We start from the raw sequence: 25,171 nt of genomic DNA, 5'->3' as shown, positions 1-25,171 counted from the left end.
AGATAATACGGTCGGCATTTGATTGTGAGGCATTCTAGGTCGGGTGAACAAAAGGACTTGAGTTCCTGTATGTTATCACACCAGGAGTCGTTAATCATGAAACATACACCCCCACCCTTCTTTTTCCAGCACAGGCATGGAAAAGTCCATGGGTTCCTTCTTGTCAAGGTCATTAAGGTAAAAAAAAAAAAACTCTCAGTTGAGATCCGGTCATTTAAATACAATTCAGATGGCCCTCTCTGTCATACAGAATTCAACTTTTATCCATACAGTTCGATCACGCAGTACTGCAACATAGGCCAATATTGAAGCAAAATTGGAGAGAAAAAAACTAAGGGGCACTTCAGAAGAATGACATGAAAAAGTGTAGGATACTTTACAATAAAATGCAATAGGCCCACTGACTGATCATTTAATAGCCAAAATTGTGCAAAGTATTTTGATCGTAAAATAAAATGTATAAATAATATGTTTTGCAAACAACATTTTTTTCTGCATTTCTATTGTTCTACATTTAGAGCGCCAACCAATTGTGGTTGGGCTGGAACAAAAGCCTGCACACTCTCTCTGGTGTTTAGCTATACTGCCGTTTTGCAGAGGGATTGTCATCTCTCTTGGAGACATAGCATAGGCCTATTGTTTTTTTTAATGTTTATAAACACATTTTCTCTAGAACAAGGCACAACAGATTTATGTTACAGAACACGACTGTAAAGAGATAGAGATATGCAGATTAGAAATATGCTGAGCAAACGGATTATGTGCGTTGATTGATATTGCTGAAAACCGGTGAAGGGGGAACGTCAAATTCAAATCGAGAAAATAATCTGTACCGACTCACATTTAAACAAAGCATCGTCCAGAAACATAACCATACATGTTTTTTCTTGGAAATCATGATTGGAATTTTTAAAACCAAACGAATGGACCACTGTCTACCCGGTTTTAGTCGGTGGGCCGAGGTGTCTCCAAAATGAACGCTTCGCAAATACTAAAATACATGAAGTATGGCTCCACAATCGCAGCAATTGGTCAGTATGGCAAATGTATGGGCGGGGTCACTTACGTCACATGGCATTAGGAGTCTTTCATTGGTTAATCCTTTAAAGGACCCTTCTTTTATTGGTCAAAATATGTTGCGCTGCCATTGGTTTATATTACACACAGACAGTTTTGAAAACGGCATTTTACTTTAGAAAGCACGCGAACTACAACGCAAGACATCAGTCTTTGCGCTAGCTACATTTTTCTTCAAAGAGGTAAATCAAATTACTACATAGAATTCTGCAGCGACCTTGTGTGTTTGTTAATCTGTCTTTCATGCACGTACGTTTAAAGTATATTTTAATGTTTTGTATCATGTATCTCTAGCCAAAGGAGCCACTATTTGTTTTCAATCAAAACCCAGATAGCCAGTAGGTAGCCAAATATTGATTTACTTGCAGACGTGTGTTGATTAAATCATTTACAAAACAGCCGTGGCATTTAGGGTCCAGTTGATTACGTTATCTAGCTGGTGTAAAATGTGCGATTCGTTTGATCAGTGTTCATTGTTTGTTTCATGTGACTTTACCTTTTCTAACATTAGAGCGCGCACATTGTAACAATGTTCGAAGGGGACGACGGTGCCCAGTTCCAGTGCAGTGTCGTGGTGGAGCGCCTGAACTCGTCTGGCCAGGCCACCAAACGCCAAGTCATCCGGAAGGCAGCTGTTCTTCTCGGTCGCAACGAGTTCCAGGAGATAATCCTGCGCGTGCACGACGGTAAAGTGCCCCAAAGTTACACGCTCAAAGAGTTCCAGCTTTTTACCAGGTTTGTCAAGGATGGCAAGTGCACCGTCAAACTGCTCCCAGAAAACATCCAAGTGCTCATCTCTGACTGCCCGCCCCACCTACTAAACATTTTCCTGAAGACCTTGAGTATCAAACACCAGGCCTGGCAGACTAGCAAACCTGTGACAGACCGAGAGAAGCTGAAAGCCTGTCTGCCCCGCAGCTTCGAGACCATCAGCCCATTACAGCAGAAGGATATACAGAAGGCCAATGAGCTGAGGAGCAAAGTGAACGCACCAGTGCTCTCTAGAGGTCTGGTAGTGAGGACTGGTAATAAGATGACTGGAGGACCACAGGGAGAGCAGGTTAAGAGACCAAGGACGGACTGTGACTCTAGCCCAGTGAGTTCATATCCTCAGTGACTTGGTCATTGCTCCCCAAGCTGTTATTCAACCTGGTTTGCACTTAACAACCCTGGTAGTGGGAATGCATTGCATGCCATTCAGCCTAGTCTGTTTATCACTGATTTGGTTTTGTTAGACATGGTGTTGGACATCAAACCAATCTTTTGTTAGCTGTTAGGATAGTCCTTGAAGTAGTCGTTGAATAGATTTTTATTATTATTATTATGCTCCGTTTTCAGTTGAAGGCACTCCACCCAAGCAAAAAGCCCACCCTGTCTCTACCAACAGCACGCAAGTTGAACAAAGAACAAGCCGCTGTCCTCAGTGCTGTGTTGAGTGGGAAGAATGTTTTCTTCACCGGCAGTGCAGGTAGCTACCTTCCATTCGAAGCTGAAGTCATTACTTTCATTGTATGAGTTTGATTCATACAATGACTCATATATTCAGGGCCCCCACATAGTGTTTTGGGCTATTCAAGACTGTGTTCTGTCTTTTTGTTCAGGCACAGGGAAGTCCTTCCTGTTGAAGAGGATTGTGGGCTCGCTGCCGCCTAAAAGCACCTACGCCACGGCCAGCACGGGCGTGGCGGCGTGTCACATCGGGGGGACCACGCTACACAACTTTGCTGGTTAGTCACCACACCACTGAATAGGAGTGAGCTGTCTCTTGAAATGGCAGTCTCAACTCTAACAGTTGTTTCAATTGACACATTGTGATAGCCCCCGTAGTTAGCTTTACAAAATGGTTTACTGCCGGTTACCAGAACTGTACTGTGGGCCTTTAGTGGAGGGTTGGCTGAACACCCTCATCTCGCTATCTTCTTTCACCTTCCCTATTTCCTTGTCTCCTTCCCACCTTTTCCAAATTCTCTTTAACCTTGTCTTACCTCATTTTTGTCTCTGTCTCAGGTATCGGGTCAGGCTCAGCCCCTCTGGAGCAGTGTATAGAGCTGGCCCAGAGGCCCGGGGTCCTGCAGCACTGGACTAGCTGTCGCCACCTCATCATCGACGAGATCTCCATGGTTGAGGCCCAGTTTTTCGACAAGCTGGAGGCCATAGCCAGGTACTAGAATCACCACTCGCACCCTATAGAATTTAGTATTGTATTATGTAATTACGTTTATGGGCTGAATCCTATCTTCAGAAATGCCAGTCCCATTGACTCAATACACAATTTAAAGAATTATGTACACGTATCAACTGACGTGTTGCTATTTGAGTTCATTGCGTATAATTCTGCTATGATTTCTTCTAATGACATGTCGTTGCTCCAGGTCTCTGAGGAGGTCCACAGAGCCGTTTGGAGGAATCCAACTGATAGTGTGTGGGGACTTTCTCCAGCTGCCCCCGGTCTCCAAGGGAAAGGACAAGGCCGCATTCTGCTTCCAGGTCAGAAAGCCTGGTGATAATGGTGACGTCATGTTAATGCTCCACTGACTCCCACCTTGAGCGTTTCTCATTACAACATGTCAGTCTAGCCATGTTGGATTCTAACACAGAAGCTTGCGTACAACATGTGAATAATTAATGCATTACTAATATCACTGACAGATTTGGGGTAAACCTTTGAGTTTTCTAACTTATACAGTATTTCAAGTCAGTGTCTAAGATGATACCTGATATGATGAAGAGCGCACCATACATTGACAATGTTGACCTCTTGTTGACCTCTAGTCTAGAAGCTGGCGGAAGTGCATCCATCTGAACATGGAGCTGACTGAGGTGCGCAGACAGACTGACCAGTCTTTCATCTCCCTCCTGCAGGCAGTGAGGGTGGGCAGGTACAGTAATCTGAGCAATGGACAATAGGCAGCCATATTGGATGGCTGTTCTGGGCCTTTTCAATGGGTGTATCTCAATAGTCTGAAGCAGCTTCCTCGTTTCATGAAATGTAAGATTGGTAAAATACATGCTTTCACCTATCCAGTTCTCTGAAGCAGCTTCCTCTCCTTGTTTCATGAAATGCAAGATTGGTAAAAGACATGCTTTCACAAAATGTGACTTGGAACGAGAGGAGAGAGCCACTTTATAGACTGTTGAGAAGCACCCAGTGTGCCACCAAACAACTGATATCCATGGTCTCATGACAAAATGCCAGTTCTACAGTATACCATATAGAGTTTGAGCCATTTAGTAAAATAAAATGTAATCCTAATCATGCAATATTCTAAGTCATTGTATTGTCAATGTCCATCATTAAATCCTACAGAGTCACAGAGGAATTCACTGCCAAGTTGATGAAGAGCGCCTATCACAAGATTGAGCGGGATGGTATCCTGGCAACCAGGCTTTGCACTCACAAGGACGACGTAGAGCTCACTAACGACAACAAGCTCCAGCAGCTGCCAGGTTTGGTGGTTTTTCTTTAATTTTTTATCATTTTAAAGGCTTATCCCCCACAGTTCTTCCATTGTTGTGAGACAAACCGTTGCCTTGAGGCAAGTGACAATTGGCCATTGTGTGTCTCAGGCTTGAGTCAGCTCCTGACAGGGCCGGTCCAAGCCTCTAAGTGACTGAAGCGACCGCTTAGGGCCCCATGAACACTAGGAGGCCCCAGACCAAAGCATTTTATAAATAAGCCACTGACTTTTAGTCACTCACTCAGATATGTAAACATGGTGTAAGTTATGGCAAAATGTTTTAGAATTGCAGGAAATTATTTAGATTAATCTTTGTTGTCAAGAGCAGTGGAGACCACAAATGTTTTGCTCGCTAGGTGGGGGGGCAACAATTTAGCTTAGGGCCCCAAAAAGGCTGCCTCATGACCGCACAGGACCTTGAGGGTCTCTCTTCCAAAGGTGTTTTTGGGTGCTAACACAATTAGCAGGCCATTTCAGGAATTTGGGGTAGTAAAACTTAAAAATAATAATTTAAACAAATTTAGATCACTGCAGTTATCACAACTTCCATTAACAGGTCCCGATCATCATAAAGGCAAAAATATTTGGCGTATCTAAAAGCGTGACAGCCCAGATGGAGAAATTGTACAATGATTGCTCTGCAAGTACAAAGTACGAGCTCTCAAACACGTGTCTTTAAGATTGTTGGATGTCTATGAACACGCTGTCATGCTTCACTGCAACGAGCCATCACATTGATTAGAAGTGGGACATGAAGTCCCACATACTGAGAACATGAGGAGAGGCTCACAACAGAACATGAAATGACATTAATACCTTTATTTCTGAGTAAGGTGAGGGACTGCAGTAAGGTGAGGGACTGCAGTAAGGTGAGGGACTGCAGTAAGGTGAGGTACTGCAGTAAGGTGAGGGACTGCAGTAAGGTGAGGGACTGCAGTAAGGTGAGGGACTGCAGTAAGGTGAGCGCCATCTAGTTGATAGCTACCCAGGACTGCTGTAAATTGAACTGCATTGCCCTCTAGAGGTCAAACACGACCATATTAGAATTTTGAATTCACGTCGTTTAAAACAAATTCAGTTCGTTTTCTGAAGAAAAAAAATGGCAGTTTAAACGTTAAGTGAAATTTTACATTTGTCACATCTCAAGTGTAGACACACCCCATGATTAAGTAAGCTAGAACCAATGAAAGGACATGGTCTTGTTTTTGATTTATGTGAACCCAGCCTTGTGCTGCCCTTGTTACTGGGCAACCTGTGGTGAGTGTGCCTGCAGCTACCATGAGTGCTCTGTGTGTCGTGCTGGTTTCAACGGTCATGGAGTCCTACTGAGATGAAAATTGAAAGTAGGGTTGTCACTTACAAAAAACATTTGGTGTAAAAACTATTTCTACCCCAATTGCTTGAAACAAAATCAACATCCATGTGCTGCTTTTGTTAGGAGACCCTACTGAACATGTCCTCTGTCTGTGACTCAAAGTAAAATACTATATTGTAGCTGTTTGCTGCCTATGTACTTTAGGTTACAGATCTGGGATCTCCTGGGTGTCATATTGTGCAGAGGGTTGCGAAGGTGTACCCCAATAGTAAGCCCTCTGTTAGCATGTCTCTCAGTGAGCTATTAAACAGGAAGAGGGTAACCATTACTGAGTTAAATAGGCTGCAAAAAGTGGTGATGTGATATCAGGAGAGCTAAACGGATGTGCAAGGACAACATTTGAGCAACGTGGTACCAATAATTTAAGCTCGGCCTGGGATGGTATGGAAGCTTTTGTGGGGTTGCAGGACAAAAGTAAGGATTTTATATTTTGGCATTAGATGGGTTTTAATTCTGACAGGTAACTGGTACAGGTCTTCATTGAGTTGTATCTCAGTTTTGATGTACACGATTTTAGAATAAATTCTACATTTAAAAACCAGCCTCATGAACACAATCTTCCCTTTGATGAATGCAGTGTGGTTGGCACATTTAGACACTGCAAACCCAGAAAAAGCCCTGGACACGTCACCTGACAACAGGAGTAAAAAAAAAAATCAATGGATATTTTGGGTGGGGCTGTAAGCTGTCAGGAAATGACTCACTGCTGTGACACACAGCACTGGCCAATCGTCACCTGGTTTCCCCTCTCCTGCTGAGCAATTAGACCTTATTTTTTTTAAATTGCGTATTAACAGTCTACTGGGATCCATGTTGCCAAGAACAACCACTCAAAGGTTTTTAATAACTACAGACCAGTCACCAAAGGGTAGACGATAGCCAATTACAATCATTTTGGCACCATGATTGACTAATAAATTGAGCTCTGTATAACACTGGCATGTTGTGTAAGAAGGACAAGCAACAGCTTTTTTTGTCACAGGAAACTGGGAAAGTTCCAAGTTGACAGGACCTTGATGACTCTGTACGATTTATAAGAGTCTTAACATTTTCTTTGATCTGTTGGTATGGCAACCTTTAGTATCAAAGCTAAAAGTCCACTAGCTAGAATGGTGAACGTGGGAAGTAAGCTCACAGGAGTCCCGCAGAGTAGTCTGACCTGTACAACAGACAAGTGGTGAGGAAGGCAGGACTGTGCCTACACTCTTCCCATCTTGTCTGACTGTGTCCACCCTCTACACTTCAAACTCAACTCTGGACCTGGAAGTTCCACTTAAAAAATTTAGACCTGGGACACCAGGTGGGTGCAATTACCAGGTTAAACAGAACCAGCAGGCTCCGGACCTCGTAGGTTGACTCCCCCCTGCTCTACACTGTGAGTTCCATCCTGTCTGACTGTGCCCACCACCTACACTGTGAGTTGCAGGGCCTACCCTCTTGTTCCCAGTTTAGAGTCCCCACTGTCAAGACTAACCGGTACAAGCAGTCCTTTATCGCTACGGTCATTGCCCTTTTCAATACAGGGAAGAGGTTGGCTACTCTGTCCAACTGGTTTCATTGTCCTTGGTTGTCATAACATGGGGCTGATGGTGGTAATGACGTTGCTGCTGACTATTTGTCAGCATATTCTTGATGTTGACGTGATAATTTGAGAATGTTGTTGGGTAATTTTACTACTGCTTTTTGTGCTGCTGCTAATGTTGCACAGTCAGACAGGATGGAACTCATGGTGTAGAGCACATGTCAAACTTATTCCACGGAGGGACGATTTGTCTGCAGTTGTTCACTCCACCCTTGTACTTGTACCGTTGACTAAAGTCACTAATTAGTAAAACTCCCCTCACCTGGTTGTCTAGGTCTTAATTGAAATGATGCTGTCAGCCCATGACTGATGTAGCCCATTGGGATCCATGTGGATTTAGTTTGTCTCCATATGCTCCCCCTGATGTGAAGCCCAATGCCTTCTGGGACAAATGTAAGTAGAAACTTGATAACTTGAACTGTGTGCAACATTTTTAAAGGGGTCTTGTTGCTTCCAGGGTCAGTGCGGGTGTTTGAGGCGGTGGACAGCGACCCTGCACTGGTGAAGACCATAGACAGCCAGAGTCCTGTCAGCAGGCTGCTGCAGCTTAAAGTGGGGGCTCAGGTCAGTGCATGGAGACTACTCCCTCAGTGGTCACAGCTGAAAAGAGACAAATGCATCTTTAACCTGTTGAGCTAGCTTGAATCAATGATGATCAGATGCATGGTGTTTTTTGAAGTCATTTTTATTTTCCATTGTGATATGACCGCTCACTGACGACTGATTTGATTCCTATCCCCAGGTCATGCTAACGAAGAACCTGGATGTCCAGCGTGGCCTGGTCAACGGGGCTCGAGGTGTCGTAGTGGACTTTCAGCCGGGAAAACTAGGTAGATTTAATATACAGTACACTTACACATCAATAAACAGTAGGATTGAGGTTAAAGAAGTATATGGTTCAGGTCTTGGTTAACACTGTTTGCTCTACAGACTCAGTAACATTTCAACTATCTACTAACCCTTGCTGTAATCTTAACCCTTATCCTAAACTTAACCCTTATCAAGCAGTTGTTTATCAACAGATGGTCATACTAGCTGTACAGCATCTACAGATGGAAAATCCAGACTATCCAAATATAGTGACCCAAAAGTATGCTTTAATGCCTAATAACCCTACATTTTTATTGCGGTTATCTGCTTTAGCTATGCATTTATATAGTATAGTAGTATACTGTATAGTAGCAGTCCATGAGTCCTTTCTGACTCATCAGGGCTCCCACGTGTGCGTTTCCTGTGTGGCACCACTGAGGCGTTGAAGCCAGAGCGCTGGATGTTCAAGGCCGGAGGCGGGCTCTATCTGAGCCGCCAGCAGCTGCCACTCAAACTGGCCTGGGCCATCTCCATCCACAAGAGCCAGGTGAGGCGTGGCAATGACCATATAAGACCCTATGGTGTGCTTGGTTAAACTCTCTAGAATGGAATAGGGATTCCACATATGAGCCATATTCAAATACAAAGAAAATGCATCCTTCCATCTCTTGGAGGTGACCTGATACAATTGATTTGGTTAAAGTTATGCAGTGCAACTGCTGCTTTCTCCTGTCCAATAATCTTGGATCATTTGATAACGCCTTCTCTCTCCGACGACAAATGTGATGGTCCTATGTTTGATCCCATTCCCAAAACGCAATCCTCTCCCTTCGGCTGCGACGACGCGCCCCTGAAATGGAATACAGCCTCCAATGGATGACCATTAGCAATTCTCACGCCCTCCTATGTCACCCCATGTCTTGCCACTAAACTACCAGACAGTGCTGGTCACAGATCAGCTGAGTTGGGCCCTGGGTGTTATTACTCAGTCCACCACCACCCCCCCCCTCTAACCTGAGAATTGGATCTCATTACTCTGAAATGTGTCCGTGTGATTGGCTAGATGGATAAGCAGAGCCCTCTGGGTAATTGAGTTCATTGGTCACTGTCGGCGTCATCAATGTTTGGTTTCCCCTCCTCTCGACGGAGAGGCAGCGGTAGAATCCGATGGCGTGAACAGAGTGTCACAGGATCATAACCTTGTGATAATTGCAGCTTATATTAGCATCAAAGATGTGCAGCTCTAAGCAACATGTCTAGATTCTGTGTTCATATGATTCATTCCCTATGAATCATTGTTTTTCTGCAGCTATCCAAACAAAGCTAGTTTTCACTACATGTCAGGCTGACTGATTTCACATCACGTGTATTGAATAGGTCTTCCTGTCTGTATGATTGTCTACCGCATTCTGTCTATGTCCATGCATCTGTATTTGGGGCATGTCTCTTACGCATCTGTATTTGGGGCATGTCTCTTACCCACTGTATTTGGGGCATGTCTCTTACCCACTGTGTGTCAGGGCATGACGCTGGACTGTGTGGAGATCTCCCTGGCGCGGGTGTTTGAGAGGGGCCAGGCCTATGTGGCGCTGTCTCGGGCCAAGAGCCTGGAGGGGCTAAGGGTCATGGACTTTGACCCCCACGTGGTCCGTGCCGACCCCGATGTGCTGCACTTCTACAGCAAGCTGAGGAAAGAGAGGCTACTGTTGCAGGTGAGTTTCTGGCTGTGTGCTTCATTTGTATTGACCATAGGGCCTAATGTTCTTTGACCCAGTCTGGGTCCTCGTAGGGGTTATCTAACAAGGACCCAGAATAGGTCAAAGGGCTTATAGACCTACAGTGACTTGTTCCACATTTTGTAGGCACAGCCTGAATTCAACATGGATTAAATAGGTGAGAGAAATCTATCAATACACAATACCCCAAAATAACAGTGAAAACATAAAACATTTAGAAAAATGAAATACAAATCTAATTTACATAAGTATTCACACCCCTGAATCAATACTTTGTAGAAGCACCTTTGGCAGTGATTACAACTGTGAGTCTTTCTGGGTAAGTCTAAGAGCTTTGCACACCTGGATTGTACAATATTTGCCTATTTTTATGTTTCAAGTTCAGTCAAATTGGTTGTTAATTATTGCTGGACAACCATTTTCAGGGCTTGCCATAGATATTCACACAGATTTAAGTCAAGACTAACTCGGCCACTCATGAACATTCACTGTGTTCTTGGTAAGCAACTCCAGTGTAGATTTGGCCATGTGTTTTTCGGTTATTGTCCTGCTAAAAGGTGAATTATTCTCCCATTGTCTAGTCACTAGTGGAAAGCAGACTAAACCAGGATTTTGCCTGTGCTTTTTAAAAAATGTTATCCTGAAACTCCCCAGTCCATAACATTATACAGCTACCACTATGCTTGACGATATGGAGTGGTAATCAGAAATGTGTTGTATTCAGGACAAAGTTAATTGCTTTGCCACATTTTTTGCAGTATTACTTTAATGTCTTGTTGCAAGCAGAATGCATTTAAAACTATATTTTTATTCTGTGCAGGCTTACTACAATTTCACTTGGCAATTAGGTTAGTATAGTGGTGTAACTACAATGTTGTTGATCCAGCCTCAGTTTTCTCCTGTTACAACCATTAAACTCTGTTTTAAAGTCACCATTGGCCTTATGGTGAAATCCCTGAGTGGTTTCCTTCCTCTCCGGCAACTATGTTAGTAAGAAACTCTTTGTAGTAACTGGGTATGTCTATACACCATCCAAAGTGTAATTAATGTCTTCAGCATGCTCAAAGGATGTGTGACAAAACATGCATACAAGCTACAACATCAACTACATCACGCCTGCCCAGACCCACCCGCATCACTCTCCGCCACATGGCCTCAAACTGCACCATTTATTTTCTCTCTGCCGCCGCCCACACATTTTCAACTTTTAGATATTCATCTTAGGGATATTCAATGGGTGCCATTCTTTCCCTGGTCTTTGTGGCTGAGTATGTTTGAAATGCATTGCTTGACTGAGGAACCTTAGTTATCTGTATGTGTGGGATACAGAGATGAAGTAGTCATTCAAATATAATTTTAAACACTATTGCACACAGTGAGTCCATGTGACTTGTTAAGCACATTTTTACTCAAATGATTTAGGCTTGCCATAACAAAAGGGTTGAATACTTATTGACTCAAGACATTTCTGCTTTTCTTAATTAATTTGTAGAAATGTCAACACAATTCCACTTTGACATTGTGTGTGTTTAGGCCAGTGACAAAATATATTTAATCAATTTTAAATTCAGGCTGTGACACCATTGTGGAAAAAGTCAAGGGGTGTGAATATTTTCTGAAGGCCCTGTACATTGTGGAAAAATACAAATTCTTTGAAGCAATGAGAATTGCCTTTTTTCTCTTTTTTGGGGGGGAGGGGGGACGGGACTGGTGACCTTAGCAGTTTAGTTGCACTTTAATGTTATCCTACTATGTACTGCCACCCTGTGTCAAGAGGTGCAATTTTTTCCAGAGATTTGGCCTAAGGGCTAGGTCTGGCAATGATGATCTTTGTTGGATGTGGCCGTCCACAGCTGTGTGGGTGTGTATGTCCAAAGCAAAGGGCTTGTATAACACTCTGTATCTCTGCAGGCTTCAATGAATGAGTTTGTGGGCAAAAGTAACAAGGAGAACCGTTGGTGAGAAGGAACCCCTCAACAATCCAAACCGTGCAAACTATTTTAATTTAACATTTGATTTGTGGTTTGATTTCCATCTTTCAAGTGATCATCTCGTGCTGTCTACTTTTTTAAAGGGTATACACATCATGAACTTTTGTACTTTTCAACTTTTGTTTTATTTTTATATACCTGTTATTTATTGTCTTGATTTTAAGCAAATAAAGTTTTAGTAGAACTATACTGAAAAGTATAAACGCATCATGTGAAGTGTTGGTTTCACGAGCTAAAATAAAAGATCCCAGAAATGTTCCATATGTACAAAAAGCTTTTCTCCCAGATTTGGTGCACAAATTTGTTTACATACCTGTTAGTAAGCATTTCTTTTTTGCCAAGATAATCCAACCGCCTGGCAGGTGTGGCACATCAAAAACTGATTAAACTGCATGATCATTACACAGGTGCACCTTGTGCTGGGGACAATAAGGCCACTCTAAAATGTGCAGTTTTGTCACAGAACACAATGCCACAGATGTCTCAGTTTGAGGGAGTGTGCAATTGGCATGCTGACTGCAGGAATGTCCACCATAACTGTTGCCAGAATTTAATGTTAATTTCTCTACCATCAGCCACATGTCATTATAGAGAATTTGGCAGTATGTCCAACTGGCCTCACAACTGCAGACCTTGTGGAACCATGCCAGCCCAGGACCTCCACGGAATCTTCACCTGGGGGATCGTCTGAGACCAGCCACCGGACAGCTGATAACTGTGGACTATTTCTGTCTGTAATAAAGCCCTTTTTAAGGGAAAAACTCATTCTGATTGACTGGGCTTCATACCCCAGTGGGTGGACCTATGCCCTCCCATGGCTGTGCCCCTGCCCAGTCGTGAAATCCATAAATTAGGGCCTAATTTACTTAAATTGACTGATTTCCTTCATATATGAACTCGGTAAAGTCATTGCATGTTTATTTTTCCCCAGTAGACTTTGTACAGTAACTATGACCAGTTTCATTTCAAGGCTTGGCCTATATTGTAAGGTCATAAACCAAAAAGACATTGGATTGAGGTATTTAGAGCATCACATTCTCGGGCTTACATACTCATAGTACCAAGAAACATTGTTTGATTTCAAAGATGACTTGGGGCTCCTTGATTGCTTCAATGTGGTTTAATAGGTCAGGTCTGTACCCAAACAATTTGAGCTTCTACTTTTAAAAATCCACCTTTCCAGAAACAAGTCTCTCACCGTTGCCACTTGCTATAGACCACCCTCAGCCACCCAGCTGTGCCCTGGACACCATATGTGAATTGATTGTGGTCATAACCGCCGTTGATAAGAGACATTACTTTGCAGCCGTATTCATCGACTTGGCCAAGGCTTTCGACTCTGTCAATCACCACATTCTTATTGGCAGACTCAACAGCCTTGGTTTCTCAAATGATTGCCTCGCCTGGTTCACCAACTACTTCTCTGATAGAGTTCAGTGTGTCAAATCAGAGGGCCTGTTGTCCGGACCTCTGGCAGTCTCTATGGGGGTGCCACAGGGTTCAATTCTTGGGCCGACTCGCTTCTCTGTATACATCAATGATGTTGCTCTTGCTGCTGGTGATTCTCTGATCCACCTCTACGCAGACGACGCCATTCTGTATACCTCTGGCCCTTCTTTGGACACTGTTAACTAACCTCCAGATGAGCTTCAATGCCATACAACTCTCCTTCCGTGGCCTCCAACTGCTCTTAAATGCAAGTAAAACTAAATGCATGCTCTTCAACTGATCACTGCCCACACCTGCCCGCCCGTCCAGCATCACTACACTGGACGGTTCTGACTTAGAATATGTGGACAACTCCAAATACCTAGGTGTCTGGTTAGACTGTAAACTCTCCTTCCAGACTCACATTAAGCATCTCCAATGTCAAATTAAATCTAGAATCTGCTTCCTATTTTGCAACAAAGCATCTTTCACTCATGCTGCCAAACATACCCTTGTAAAACTGACCATCCTACCGATCCTCGACTTCGGCGATGTCATTTACGAAATAGCCTCCAACACTCTACTCAACAAATTGGATGCAGTCTATCACAGTACCATCTGTTTTGTCACCAAAGCCCCATATACTACCCACCACTGCGACCTGTACGCTCTCGTTGGCTGGCCCTCGCTTCATACTCGTCGCCAAACCCACTGGCTCCAGGTCATCTACAAGTCTCTGCTAGGTAAAGCCCCGCCTTATCTCAGCTCACTGTTCACCACAGCAGCACCCACCCGTAGCACGCGCTCCAGCAGGTATATCTCACTGGTCACCCCCAAAAGCCAATTCTTCCTTTGGCTGCATTTCCTTCCAGTTCTCTGCTGCCAATGACTGGAACGAACTGCAAAAATCACTGCTGGAGACTGGAGACTCAAAGCTGGAGACTCAAATCTCCCTCACTAGCTTTAAGCACCAGCTGTCAGAGCAGCTCACAGATCACTGCACCTGTACACAGCCCATCTGTAAATAGCCCATCCAACTACCTCATCCCCAGATTGGATTTATCTTGCTCCTTTGCACCCCAGTATCTCTACTTGCACATTCATCTTCTGCACATCTACCATTCCAGTGTTTCATTGCTATATTGTAATTACTTTGCCACCATGGCCTATTTATTGCCTTACCTCCCTTAACCTACCTCATTTGCACACACTGAATATAGACTATTTCTACTGTATTATTGACTGTTTGTTTACTCCATGTGTAACTCTGTGTTGTATGTGTCGAACAGCTTTGCTTTATCTTGGCCAGGTCGCAGTTGTAAATGAGAACTTGTTCTCAACTTGCCTACCTGGTTAAATAAAGGTGAAATAAAAAGTGTAGTCAAACCAAGCACTGACTGAATCATTAGCCAGGTTTCCAGTATCATGCAACCTCTGCAAGCCAGTGCTTACAAGAACCAGAGGTGTTCGAAACTAACAGACTCAAATGTGAAAACTTCCAGCAAATACTTTATGGAGGATGCCACACTCCCAGACTGTGGTCAGTCTTCACCACAGGAAGTAATTGCTTGTAGAGTTTTCCCAACTAGTTCTGACACTAGTCGTCACTCTGGCCCATAGATGGCGACGTAGGGAAACCACACTCCTCTTCTCTGGACCAACACATTCATGTATAAACTTATGGTTTGAAGAAGTAGAGGGGACACAAGGTTTGCAGTGTTTGGAATTTTAATGCAGTATAACTCCTGAGGGGTTAGTCACCTGGCCAGTCTTCATTCACTGGCTACAAAGATCTGAGAAGTTTGCATCTATCACCAATACAAGCAGCAGGTTGGCCATATACAGTCTAAAATGTACATATGTGTAATGGCTCAGGTTGCTGGTGTATACAGAACTATATTTTGTCCAGAAAAAAACTATTAACAAGATCTAATTGATTAACAATCATGGGTAGAACACAGGCTCTGGTCTCAAGCCTTCCCTGACACTGCACATCTGTAGTATTTAAAACAGATTCCACAGATGCAATAAACTACTGGAATTGACAGAGAATGGAGATGTTCATTTGACGTTGTGGAAGAGCTTGTGCGCTACCTGTGAGAAAAAAGGAGAAATAATTAGTTCAATATGATAATGTATAGTCATTTATAGATTACTACCCCCCAAAAAATACATTGATCACATGTCAGCTTGACATTTTCCTGCATGCAGTAGTGTGTGTGCTCACAGGGTGCCTAAAAACACGTACACAGTGGTCCCGTGCATGTAGGAAGTCGAAGAGTTCCTCTGTGCATTCCTCCTCAGTGTGTGATCTTGAGCCCACTCGGGCCGTGCAGGCCTCCAGCCTCTCCCTTGTGTGGGTGCAGTGCTCTGACGCCTCACACTTTGCCCGTATTGTTTCTAAGGGATCCTGGGAGAGACAAACACAGCTGCAGATGACTCATCAAAAAACAGTACCTCTCAATGAATAGAAAAAGAGTCAGGGAATCTTAATGTGTGTGTTCATATTCAAATATTATTCAAAGGAAGTATGGTAAATGTAAATTCAACTGTCTTACCACCATGTCTTCCTCTTCCTCCTCCTCCTCTCCTTCTTCTTCTGCCGGTGTCTCTTCCTCCTATTCAGTGACAACGTTAGTGGGGTGCAACATACACCTTGCATGTAAACATTTAACAAAGATGACTCAATTATTAATTCGGCAGCATAGCCTAGTGGTTAGAGCGTTGGGCTAGTAACCGAAAGGTTGCAAGTTTGAATCCCCGAGCCGACAAGACACAAATCTGTCATGCTGCCCCTGAACAAGGCAGTTAGCCCACTGTTCCTAGGCCGTCATCGTAAATAAGAATGTGTTCTTAACTGACTTGCCTAGTTAAATAAAGGTATAAAAAAAAAAATCTACAAAAGCCATTCCTGTTGTACACAACAAGGTTCCATCTTACAGGATTAACTTTCTGAATGAGATCTATAGGAAGTGAATTTGAGTTGATCTATTGTAAAAGCAAAGAATAGTATTAGGTTATAGGTTCAATAGCTACCCCTTAGCATTATATATATATAATGCTAACTCATCAACTTGATTTATTCAAATGATCTAAAGCTAGTTGTCATACCTAGGTTGATAATGTAACTAACTAAAACTAGTTTGTTTCTAAATATAAAATACAGGTGTAAATGACAAAGGACCCAGCAACACAACCCATGGGATGTGTGATCATGACAATAAATATAAATCTACAGTCCATCTCATATGAAACAATAATAAATAAATAACTTATTTGTGATAAATATGTTGGTTATAATACAGTAACTCAAAGAGATGCATGGCATCCATTTGCGACGTTACACCAATCTCAATCTTCCATGTTAATTCAACGAGGGATGTCCAGAGCTAGCTGCCAAGGACGCACGCCTGGCTAGTAATACCTTTACCAAGTTACTGTATGCAGCTAACGTTACCTAGCTAGCGAATAGCATTCGGGTTGCATAACTTGATACAATGGTAGGATTAGCAGAGAAAACTACATTGCAATAGGAAGGTTTTGATATTGTACAATACCTCATCATCAGGCTCCCCATTCATTATCATTTTGTTTTCGAAAACCATAATTTTAGTCCTTTAATTGGAAAGGACAACACCGGCAGAAGACACACGACCTAACGTTAGATCACCAGCTTTGATATGGAGGACGTGTTAGGTCACACGCAGGAAATAGCTAGCTAGAAAGTTCGCCGGAAGAATGTTTCTTTTCGTTCACTAGATGGCAGCCCTCCAACCATCTCCATAATATTGGTATGGGATCCTCCCATCTGATGCGCTGGGGGAACCAATGTTCTGATATATTCTGCCCGATGGCAAGACGGACTGGAAACAGTGTCGTACACCAACATGGCGGCGTTCATGGACACGAGAATATTGTTTAGAACAATTTAAAATCCACGGTGTCTGACGGAATCGCGCGAAAGCAAAATTGTACCTATAACGTGTAGACTAGTTTAAGCAACAACAAAAAATACACAAACAAGTTCACGAAAAAAATAGCACCCGTTCACTTTGTGTGAGGAGGGTCTTTTTTTCACGCACAATTGTATACCTTCATATTTTAATATCATCCCCGGTGATGGAGGCAACAGAGTGAGAACTGCTTATTTACTAGCAACAAGGATGTTAACAAGTTAGTCTCTAAATTAGCCTAGGCTGCCGATAGTATGGGTCCTGGATCTGCACTGTCTTCTAGGATTTATGTGCATTCTCTGTAATACACTCGTGTCCCCTGTGGACCGGCTTGGACATAAACCATTTTTTTTATTTTTTACCTTTATTTAACTAGACAAGTCAGTTAAGAACAAATTCTTATTTACAATGATGGCTAAACCCGGAAGACGCTGGGCTAATTATGCGCCACCCTAAACCATCCTCCATTCAGGTTGCAAAGGCATAATTCCCTTAACTATATTTTAATGGCGAGCCGCCGAAAACCCCCAAAAAAGTGAAAATGTGTACTGTCTTAATAAATAAAAAAAATCCACCACCATTTTCTGTTTTTGGACAATTTGGGATGTTGCACACCCTTGGCTGAACGCGGTGCAAATCTAGTGCCCACTATCTAAAAGGCACTACATGGTCAATCCGCCGTCTGCAATGGCTGTACAGCATTTACGGTGACACGGCCTCTGCATAAATCATGACATTCATACTTCTTGCGCTTCGGGGAGCAGTGCAGAGCTGTTGTCAAGGAAGTGAGTTTGTTAATATACAGGACCTCCCGCCGTCGCCTTCTCTCAGCCAATCATGTCAATGCGGAGCTATATAGAGCTACAGTTTATGGATCCCTCCGCATTGCTACAGAATTGCAGAGGCGCACAGCGATGCGGAATGGAGCTCAATTTGACCTCTGCATGCCGCCAGAGGCTCCGCATTTGCATCACACAATTTGGAGATCAAGCATAAATTGGCTTTAAACTTAACATTAAAGGATCTGCATTATTTGGCTGCATTGCCATTCCAACATCTGCATCGGCCATGCGGCATTTAAGTTGATAAGGCTTCTGCAGAAGTAAGGGCAGAGCAGTTCTGAGTAGTTGTCGAGGAAACAGTAGCGGTGTGTGGGTAAAATCATTGGGGAAGCCATATTGCAACCTATGTGTCTAGACATCAGGACTGCGATTACTCAACATGGACTAGCAGAATCCTCTTTTTCCTTTCAAGACTCTGACGAGCCCGACGCGAAAGATATGCTGCTTCCTCGGGAACAGGCCCCGATCCCCATGATCTGCGTAAAGAGTGGCCGAAGGTCCGGCTACCTTCTGAGAATTCTCAGGCGATCGAATAAACCCCCACTTCCCTCCATTCTGCTTGCAAACGTGCAATCTTTGTACAATAAAATTGACGAGTAACGCAAAAGATTAAACTACCAACGGGACATTAAAAACTAACATCTTATGCTTCACGGAGTCGTGGCTGAACGACGACAACATCTACATACAGCTGGCTGGTTATACGATGTATCGGCAGGATAGAACAGGGGCGTCTGGTAATATGAGGGGCGGTGGTCTATGTATTTTTGTAAACAACAGCTGGTGCACGATATCTAAGGAAGTCTCGAGCTATTGCTCACCTGTGGTAGAGTTTCTCATGATAAGCTGTAGACCACACTACCTGCCAAGAGAGTCTTTGTAGCTGTTTACATACCACCACAGTCAGAGGCTGGCACTAAGATGGCATTGAATCAGCTGTATTCCGCCATAAGCAAACAAGAAAACACTCACCCAGAGGCGGCGCTCCTAGTCGGGGACTTTAATGCAGGGAAACTTAAATCTGTTTTTACCAAATTTCTATCTGCATGTTAAATGTGCAACCAGAGGGAAAAGAACTCTGGACCACCTATATTCCACACACAGAGACTTACAAAGCACTCCCTCACCCTCCATTTGGCAAATCTGACCATAATTCTATCTTAATTCCTGCTCACAAGCAAAAATTAAAGCAGGAAGCACCAGTGACTAGATCAATAAAAAAGTGGTCAGATTAAGCAGATATAGTAAACTTCATCAAATCACCTCTGCTTAGTCTAACACAGTGACAACTAAAAGACACCAAAAGCAATTTAGCACAATCAATGTAAGCTAAATATGATGTGGCTGGCCATGGTTCTGAATTCTGCATGTGTGTGTGTGTGCGTTCGTGCAAGTAGAAAAACTTGTTGAGTCACCCTACTTGTAGAGAAATGCCAATGCCATCCTCCTCTCTTTCAGGTTCTGTCATACATAGTACATGCTTTTATTTTTTATTGTCCTAGGCTACCTGGCTATAAAATGCTTGCTCACTAGCCTAACTTCAATTCATGGGAAACATTTGCTAGTTAACATTAGCCTTCTACATCTAGCTACATATTGAACTTCCATTCTCTCAGGCCAGGGGCACAACAATGTATGAATTAATGGTTGGATCAGAATCGCCGTTATAATCATTGGCCAAATCCCTATTTCCATCCATGGCTAATTTAGGAAAGGGCCAATTTTAGCTAACTAGCCACCGGAGGAAAACAACACAACAAGATGCAACAATTAAAGTTTTGTCAATGACGTATACTCTCAATGGGATTTGATAGGAGTGACGCCAAAATCCAAGCTGGCTTCCCTTTACACTTTTTTTTTTGGTGCGCCCGGACAATTCACAGTTGAGCTCGCTCTGATTAGCGCAATGCTTATTGGCACATTTTTTATGCTTTTTTGACCAAGGGAGGCCAAATGCTCACTGGCTTCCCTTGCCTTCAATTCTACGGGCGGCAACTATGTCATACTCGTTTGGACCAGACAGCATCAGATGGATGACCTACACGTAGAGCGTGGCTCTGTTTTGCTCGCTTGGATTCTTTCTCCTGAGCGATACATTCAGCCTCTTGCGAATTGAAGGAAAATGATGAAACACAGAGACAAAAAAAAAAAGCTACAAAATATTATGGAAATTTTTCTTGCTCATTTTTTGGGGGAAGCCTGTCTTCCCTTGGCATCCGTGAATACACTCTTAAAGGGAGTGCTCCTAACCGCAGCTTGTTACCTGTAAAAAAGACACCTGTCCACAGAAGCAATCAATCAATCAGATTCGAAACTCCACCATGGTCAAGACCAAAGAGCTCTCCAAGGATGTCAGGGACAAGATTGTAGACCTTCACAAGGCTGGAATGGGCTACAAGACCATCGCCAAGCAGCTTGGTGAGAAGGTGACAACATTTGGTGCGATTATTCTCAAATGGAAGAAACACAAAAAAACTGTCAATATCCCTCGGCCTGGGGCTCCATGCAAGATCTCACTTCGTGGAGTTGCAAGGATCATGAGAACGGTGAGGAATCAGCCCAGAACTCCACGGGAGGATCTTGTCAATGATCTCAAGGCAGCTGGGACCATAGTCACCAAGAAAACAATTGGTAACACACTACGCCGTGAAGGACTGAAATCCTGCAGTGCCCGCAAGGTCCCCCTGCTCAAGAAAGCACATATACATGCCCATCTGAAGTTTGCCAATGAACATCTGAATGACTCAGAGGACAACTGGTGAAAGTGTTGTGATCAGATGAGACCAAAATGGAGCTCTTTGACATCAACTCAACTCGCCGTGTTTGGAGGAGGAGGAATGCTGCCTATGACCCCAAGAACACCATCTCCACCGTCAAACATGGAGGTGGAAACATTATGCTTTGGCGGTGTTTTTCTGCTAAGGGGACAGGACAACTTCACCGCATCAAAGGGACGATGGACGGGGCCATGTACCGTCAAATCATGGGTGAGAACCTCCTTCCCTCAGCCAGGGCATTGAAAATGGGTCGTGGATGGGTATTCCAGCATGACAATGACCCAAAACACACGTCCAAGGCAACAAAGGAGTGGCTCAAGAAGAAGCACATTAAGTGCCTGGAGTAGCCTAGCCAGTCTCCAGACCTTAATCCCATAGAAAATCTGTGGATGGAGCTGAAGGTTCTAGTTGCCAAACGTCAGCCTCGAAACCTTAATAACTTGGAGAATATCTGCAAAGAGGAGTGGGACAAAATCCCTCCTGAGATGTGTGCAAACCTGGTGGCCAATTACAAGAAATGTCTGACCTCTGTGATTGCCAACAAGGGTTTTGCCACCAAGTACTAAGTCATGTTTTGCAGAGGGGTCAAATACTTATTTCCCTCATTAAAATGCAAATCATTTTATAACATTTTTGACGCGTTTTTCTGGATTTTTTGTTGTTGTTATTCTGTCTCTCACTGTTCAAATAAACCTACCATTAAAATTATAGACTGATCATTTCTTTGTAACTGGGCAAACGTACAAAATCAGCAGGGGATCAAATACTTCCCCCCCACTGTATCTCCCTCATTAGCTTTAAGCACCAGCTGTCAGAGCAGCTCACAGATCACTGCACCTGTACATAGCCCATCTGTAAACAGCCCATCCAACTACCACATCCCCATACTGTATTTATTTATTTATCTTGCTCCTTTGCACCCCAGTGTCTCTACTTGCACATTCATCTTCTGCACATCTACCATTCCAGTGTCTAATTGCTATATTGTAATTACTTCGCCACTATGATCTATTAATTGCCTTACCTCCCTTATCTTACCTCATTTGCACTCACTGTATGTAGATTTTTCTTTTTTCTACTGTGTTATTGACTGTATGTTTGTTTATTTCACGTGTAACTCTGTGTTGTTGTATGTGTCGAACTGCTGTGCTTTATCTTGGCCAGGTCGCAGTTGTAAATGAGAACTTGTTCTCAACTAGCCTACCTGGTTAAATAAAGGTGAAATAAAAAATGTCAAAAATAAAAATGTGACTCCCTAGTTATGGTTGATTTGCCGCACATTTACATTTACGTCATTTAGCAGACGCTCTTATCCAGAGCGACTTACAAATTGGTGGGTGCATTCACCTTATGATATCCAGTGGAACAACCACTTTACAATAGTACATCTATAACCTGGGCAGAAGGTGCACTCAGGGCTTGTGTTGCATCGTGGATCATTCAGAAATATTTTTCCCCAAATTCCAATAGTTCCAAATTGGTTCCTAGTCTCTCCCCCCAGCACTCATGCAGATCTAAAATAGATACATACTGCATAGGCTGCATTTACACATACAGCCCAATTCTGATCTTTTTCTCCACTAATTGTTCTTTTGACCAATTACATCGGATCTTTTCACATTATATCTTTTTCAGAACTAATCTGATTGGAACAAAAAGGTGAAAAAAAGATCAGAATGGGCTGCCTTTCTGAACACAGCCCATAGAACCTTAGCATTGATTGGTAAATCATGTACCTTACCTAATTGGCTGGGTGGAAATCCCCCCTCCCCCCAAAAAATAAATTACGGAGCATAAAACAAACACTTCAATAACTCCATGTACTCAACGCCTCCAAATCTTTTGTAATCTTTCAACATGCCGTCATCGCAGACCTGCATTCCCAGGGATGTAGAGACTTTGTCAGACAGCCAGTTGGAGAAGGAGCTTTGGAGAGACTGCAGGCGGCTTGATTTCCTTCCCACGACAACCCTTCATCACTCAAGTCTGTTGGTGCCAGTCAAGATATGGCTCCTCCTCACCCCAGCACCAATATCAAGTGCCCCCCCCCCCCCCCCCCAGTGAAGACATCTCCAGATTCCATCCTTCCAGGTGAGATTTGCAACACTTCTGTTACAGACACAAGAAGAAAATGATGAAATCTGGGCTTCAGTCTGTTTCATCAGCACAATTTACTGTAGCTACGTATCTCCTGTATTGTGATATTATTTGATGCCAATCTGTATGGTTCTAAGTGCCCTCCAAGCTCATCACTAAGCTCAGGGCTCTGGGTCTGAACCCCTCCCTGTGCAACTGGGTCCTGGCAGGCAGACCCTAGGTCGTGAAGGTAGGCAACAACACCCCCGCCACGCTGATCCTCAACATGGGGGCCCCACAAGGGTGCGTGAACAGCACCCTCCTGTACTCCCTGTTCACCCACGATTGCATTGCCCCAACTCAATCATCAAGTTTGCTGACTACACAAAAGTGGTAGGCCTGATTACCAACAATGACGAGACAGTCTACAGGGAGGAGGTGAGGGCCCTGGTGACAGTGGCGCCGTATGGGGGGGGGGGGAGTTAGGACTATTCTAAGGGCCTGTGACTGACATGGGCCCCAAAATATTATTAGAACATTATGCAAAAAAAATATCTAAATTAAATAATTAACCTATCATCATTAATATAATATTTTATTTACATAGTGCTAATAAAACTAACGGTTTATTTTTCTTTTCTTGCTTTTGGCAAAAAGTAAACATCCAGAGAGCCTCTGATTCCTTGATGAGACCTCAAGACAGGACAGCGCAGCGACGGGGTTTTGGAACACAGTGTTTTTACTGCTATGGACAACATCATAAGTGACTTGGACACGAGGTTCCACACCACTGCAAAAATTGTAGAATGATTTTCTGCTGTTCTGAAAGTTGGGCAGATTAGTGAGGATGAAGTCCCTTCTGTGTGCCAACCACTGATCATGAAGTATTCCAGAGATCAGAGATCTTACACCTGAGTTTCAACATGAAGTAAGACACCTGAACACTGTATTTGCTGCCACTTTCCCCCCCAACTTGTCCCCTCTTGGTCTCCTGAATGCAATTTGTAAGATGCAGCTGCAAAGCATTTTTGAAGAAGTGTGCATTGCTTTATGTATATTTTGCACACTGCCTGTGACTGTTGCTGGTGGCGAGAGAGCTTTCAGTAAGATAAAACTGAAAAACTATTTGAGGTCCACTATGTCCCAGGACAGGCTTTGCAGTCTTGCCATGCTGTCCAATGAAAGTCAGTTAGCTAGAAAGCTGGACTTCGAATACTTGATCAGTGATATTTCTAGCAAGAAGGCTCGGCGCTGGGCTCTTGGTGAGTAAGGCTGAGCAAGGGCCAGTGATAACTGTTAAATGGCATGGCTATGGATATTGGATCACTACACACATGATGCCCACAGGCTGAGAACAAGACTGAGAACAGACTGAGAACAAGATATATCTCAAAGTAATGGCTAGATTGCCATAAAATTTGTTGTGCACAATCAAGACCCCAAGTGGAAGAAACCTATTGATTTGGTGACCTCTTGCCCTTTCCTCTAGCGCCACCATCAGGCCTTTTCATTTCCATTTTTACAGCTGCTTATTTTCTAGTTTGTATGTATACTTAGTTCAAAAATCTGCTGCTGATTTTATTATTTGGTTGTTATATCATTCTATAGATGATCATGTACATTTATTTTAATTGAAGAGGTTAATGTATATTTCAGTTATATTTATTTTAAGTTATTCATTAATGTTAAGAGAATTTTCCATTCAAGAATTTTAGCATTAAAATTACATTTTACTGTAAAATATGACCTTTAGTACATTTCTTATAGAGGGTATCAGTCTTGCATCAAATAGTGAATTCCACTGTATGCAGAATGTTGCATGCATGTCTGCACAGTGTTAAATTTTCACAGCTCATTGTCAGTAAATATCGTACAGTATATATTGAACTACAAGAGAGTCGCAAGCCTGCAAAGGTAGAGATATTTAAAGCTTTGAATGGGTCGATTGGGTTCTGGAGGTGTGTAGTTACAGCAATTGCGCCGGGTTGGTGTGGCCTGTGGTGGTGGGGCCCAATGTGATATCTTTTCATGGGGCCCAACATCCCTGGCGGCGCCCCTGCCTGGTG

At 43.2% G+C, this 25,171-nt stretch overlaps 2 protein-coding genes across 4 annotated transcripts; one reads left to right on the top strand and one right to left on the bottom strand.

The window, feature by feature from the left end:
- Nucleotides 1-1,145: 1,145 nt before the first annotated feature.
- Nucleotides 1,146-14,827, top strand: pif1 (PIF1 5'-to-3' DNA helicase homolog (S. cerevisiae)). 2 transcript variants are annotated; one of them, XM_082973292.1, is made up of 13 exons: nt 1,146-1,259; nt 1,589-2,173; nt 2,416-2,545; nt 2,679-2,804; nt 3,085-3,238; nt 3,450-3,564; nt 3,850-3,956; nt 4,385-4,524; nt 7,950-8,056; nt 8,235-8,322; nt 8,704-8,849; nt 9,823-10,014; nt 12,605-14,827. In XM_082973292.1, the coding sequence occupies exons 2-13, from the start codon at nt 1,607-1,609 to the stop codon at nt 12,881-12,883; spliced, it is 2,151 nt and encodes a 716-aa protein (XP_082829418.1). In that variant the 5' UTR covers nt 1,146-1,259; nt 1,589-1,606; the 3' UTR covers nt 12,884-14,827. The 2 variants fall into 2 exon arrangements, with proteins under 2 accessions (XP_082829418.1, XP_014045443.2); XM_014189968.3 differs by lacking the exon at nt 12,605-14,827 and adding an exon at nt 11,950-12,288.
- A 340-nt stretch (nt 14,828-15,167) lies between these two features.
- LOC106598937 (cytochrome b-c1 complex subunit 6, mitochondrial) lies at nt 15,168-17,288 on the bottom strand. 2 transcript variants are annotated; one of them, XM_014189966.2, is made up of 4 exons: nt 17,015-17,288; nt 16,016-16,075; nt 15,685-15,867; nt 15,168-15,551 (listed from the first exon to the last, which is right to left on the bottom strand). In XM_014189966.2, the coding sequence occupies exons 1-4, from the start codon at nt 17,060-17,062 to the stop codon at nt 15,519-15,521; spliced, it is 324 nt and encodes a 107-aa protein (XP_014045441.1). In that variant the 5' UTR covers nt 17,063-17,288; the 3' UTR covers nt 15,168-15,518. The 2 variants fall into 2 exon arrangements, with proteins under 2 accessions (XP_014045441.1, XP_014045442.1); XM_014189967.3 differs by having other exon boundaries at nt 15,706-15,867.
- Nucleotides 17,289-25,171: the final 7,883 nt, after the last annotated feature.

This window comes from Salmo salar, chromosome 03 (genome assembly GCF_965601325.2).
Source record: "Salmo salar chromosome 03, fSalSal1, whole genome shotgun sequence".
NCBI classification, from domain to species: domain Eukaryota; kingdom Metazoa; phylum Chordata; class Actinopteri; order Salmoniformes; family Salmonidae; genus Salmo; species Salmo salar.
This window is presented reverse-complemented; position numbering and strand designations above follow the sequence as displayed.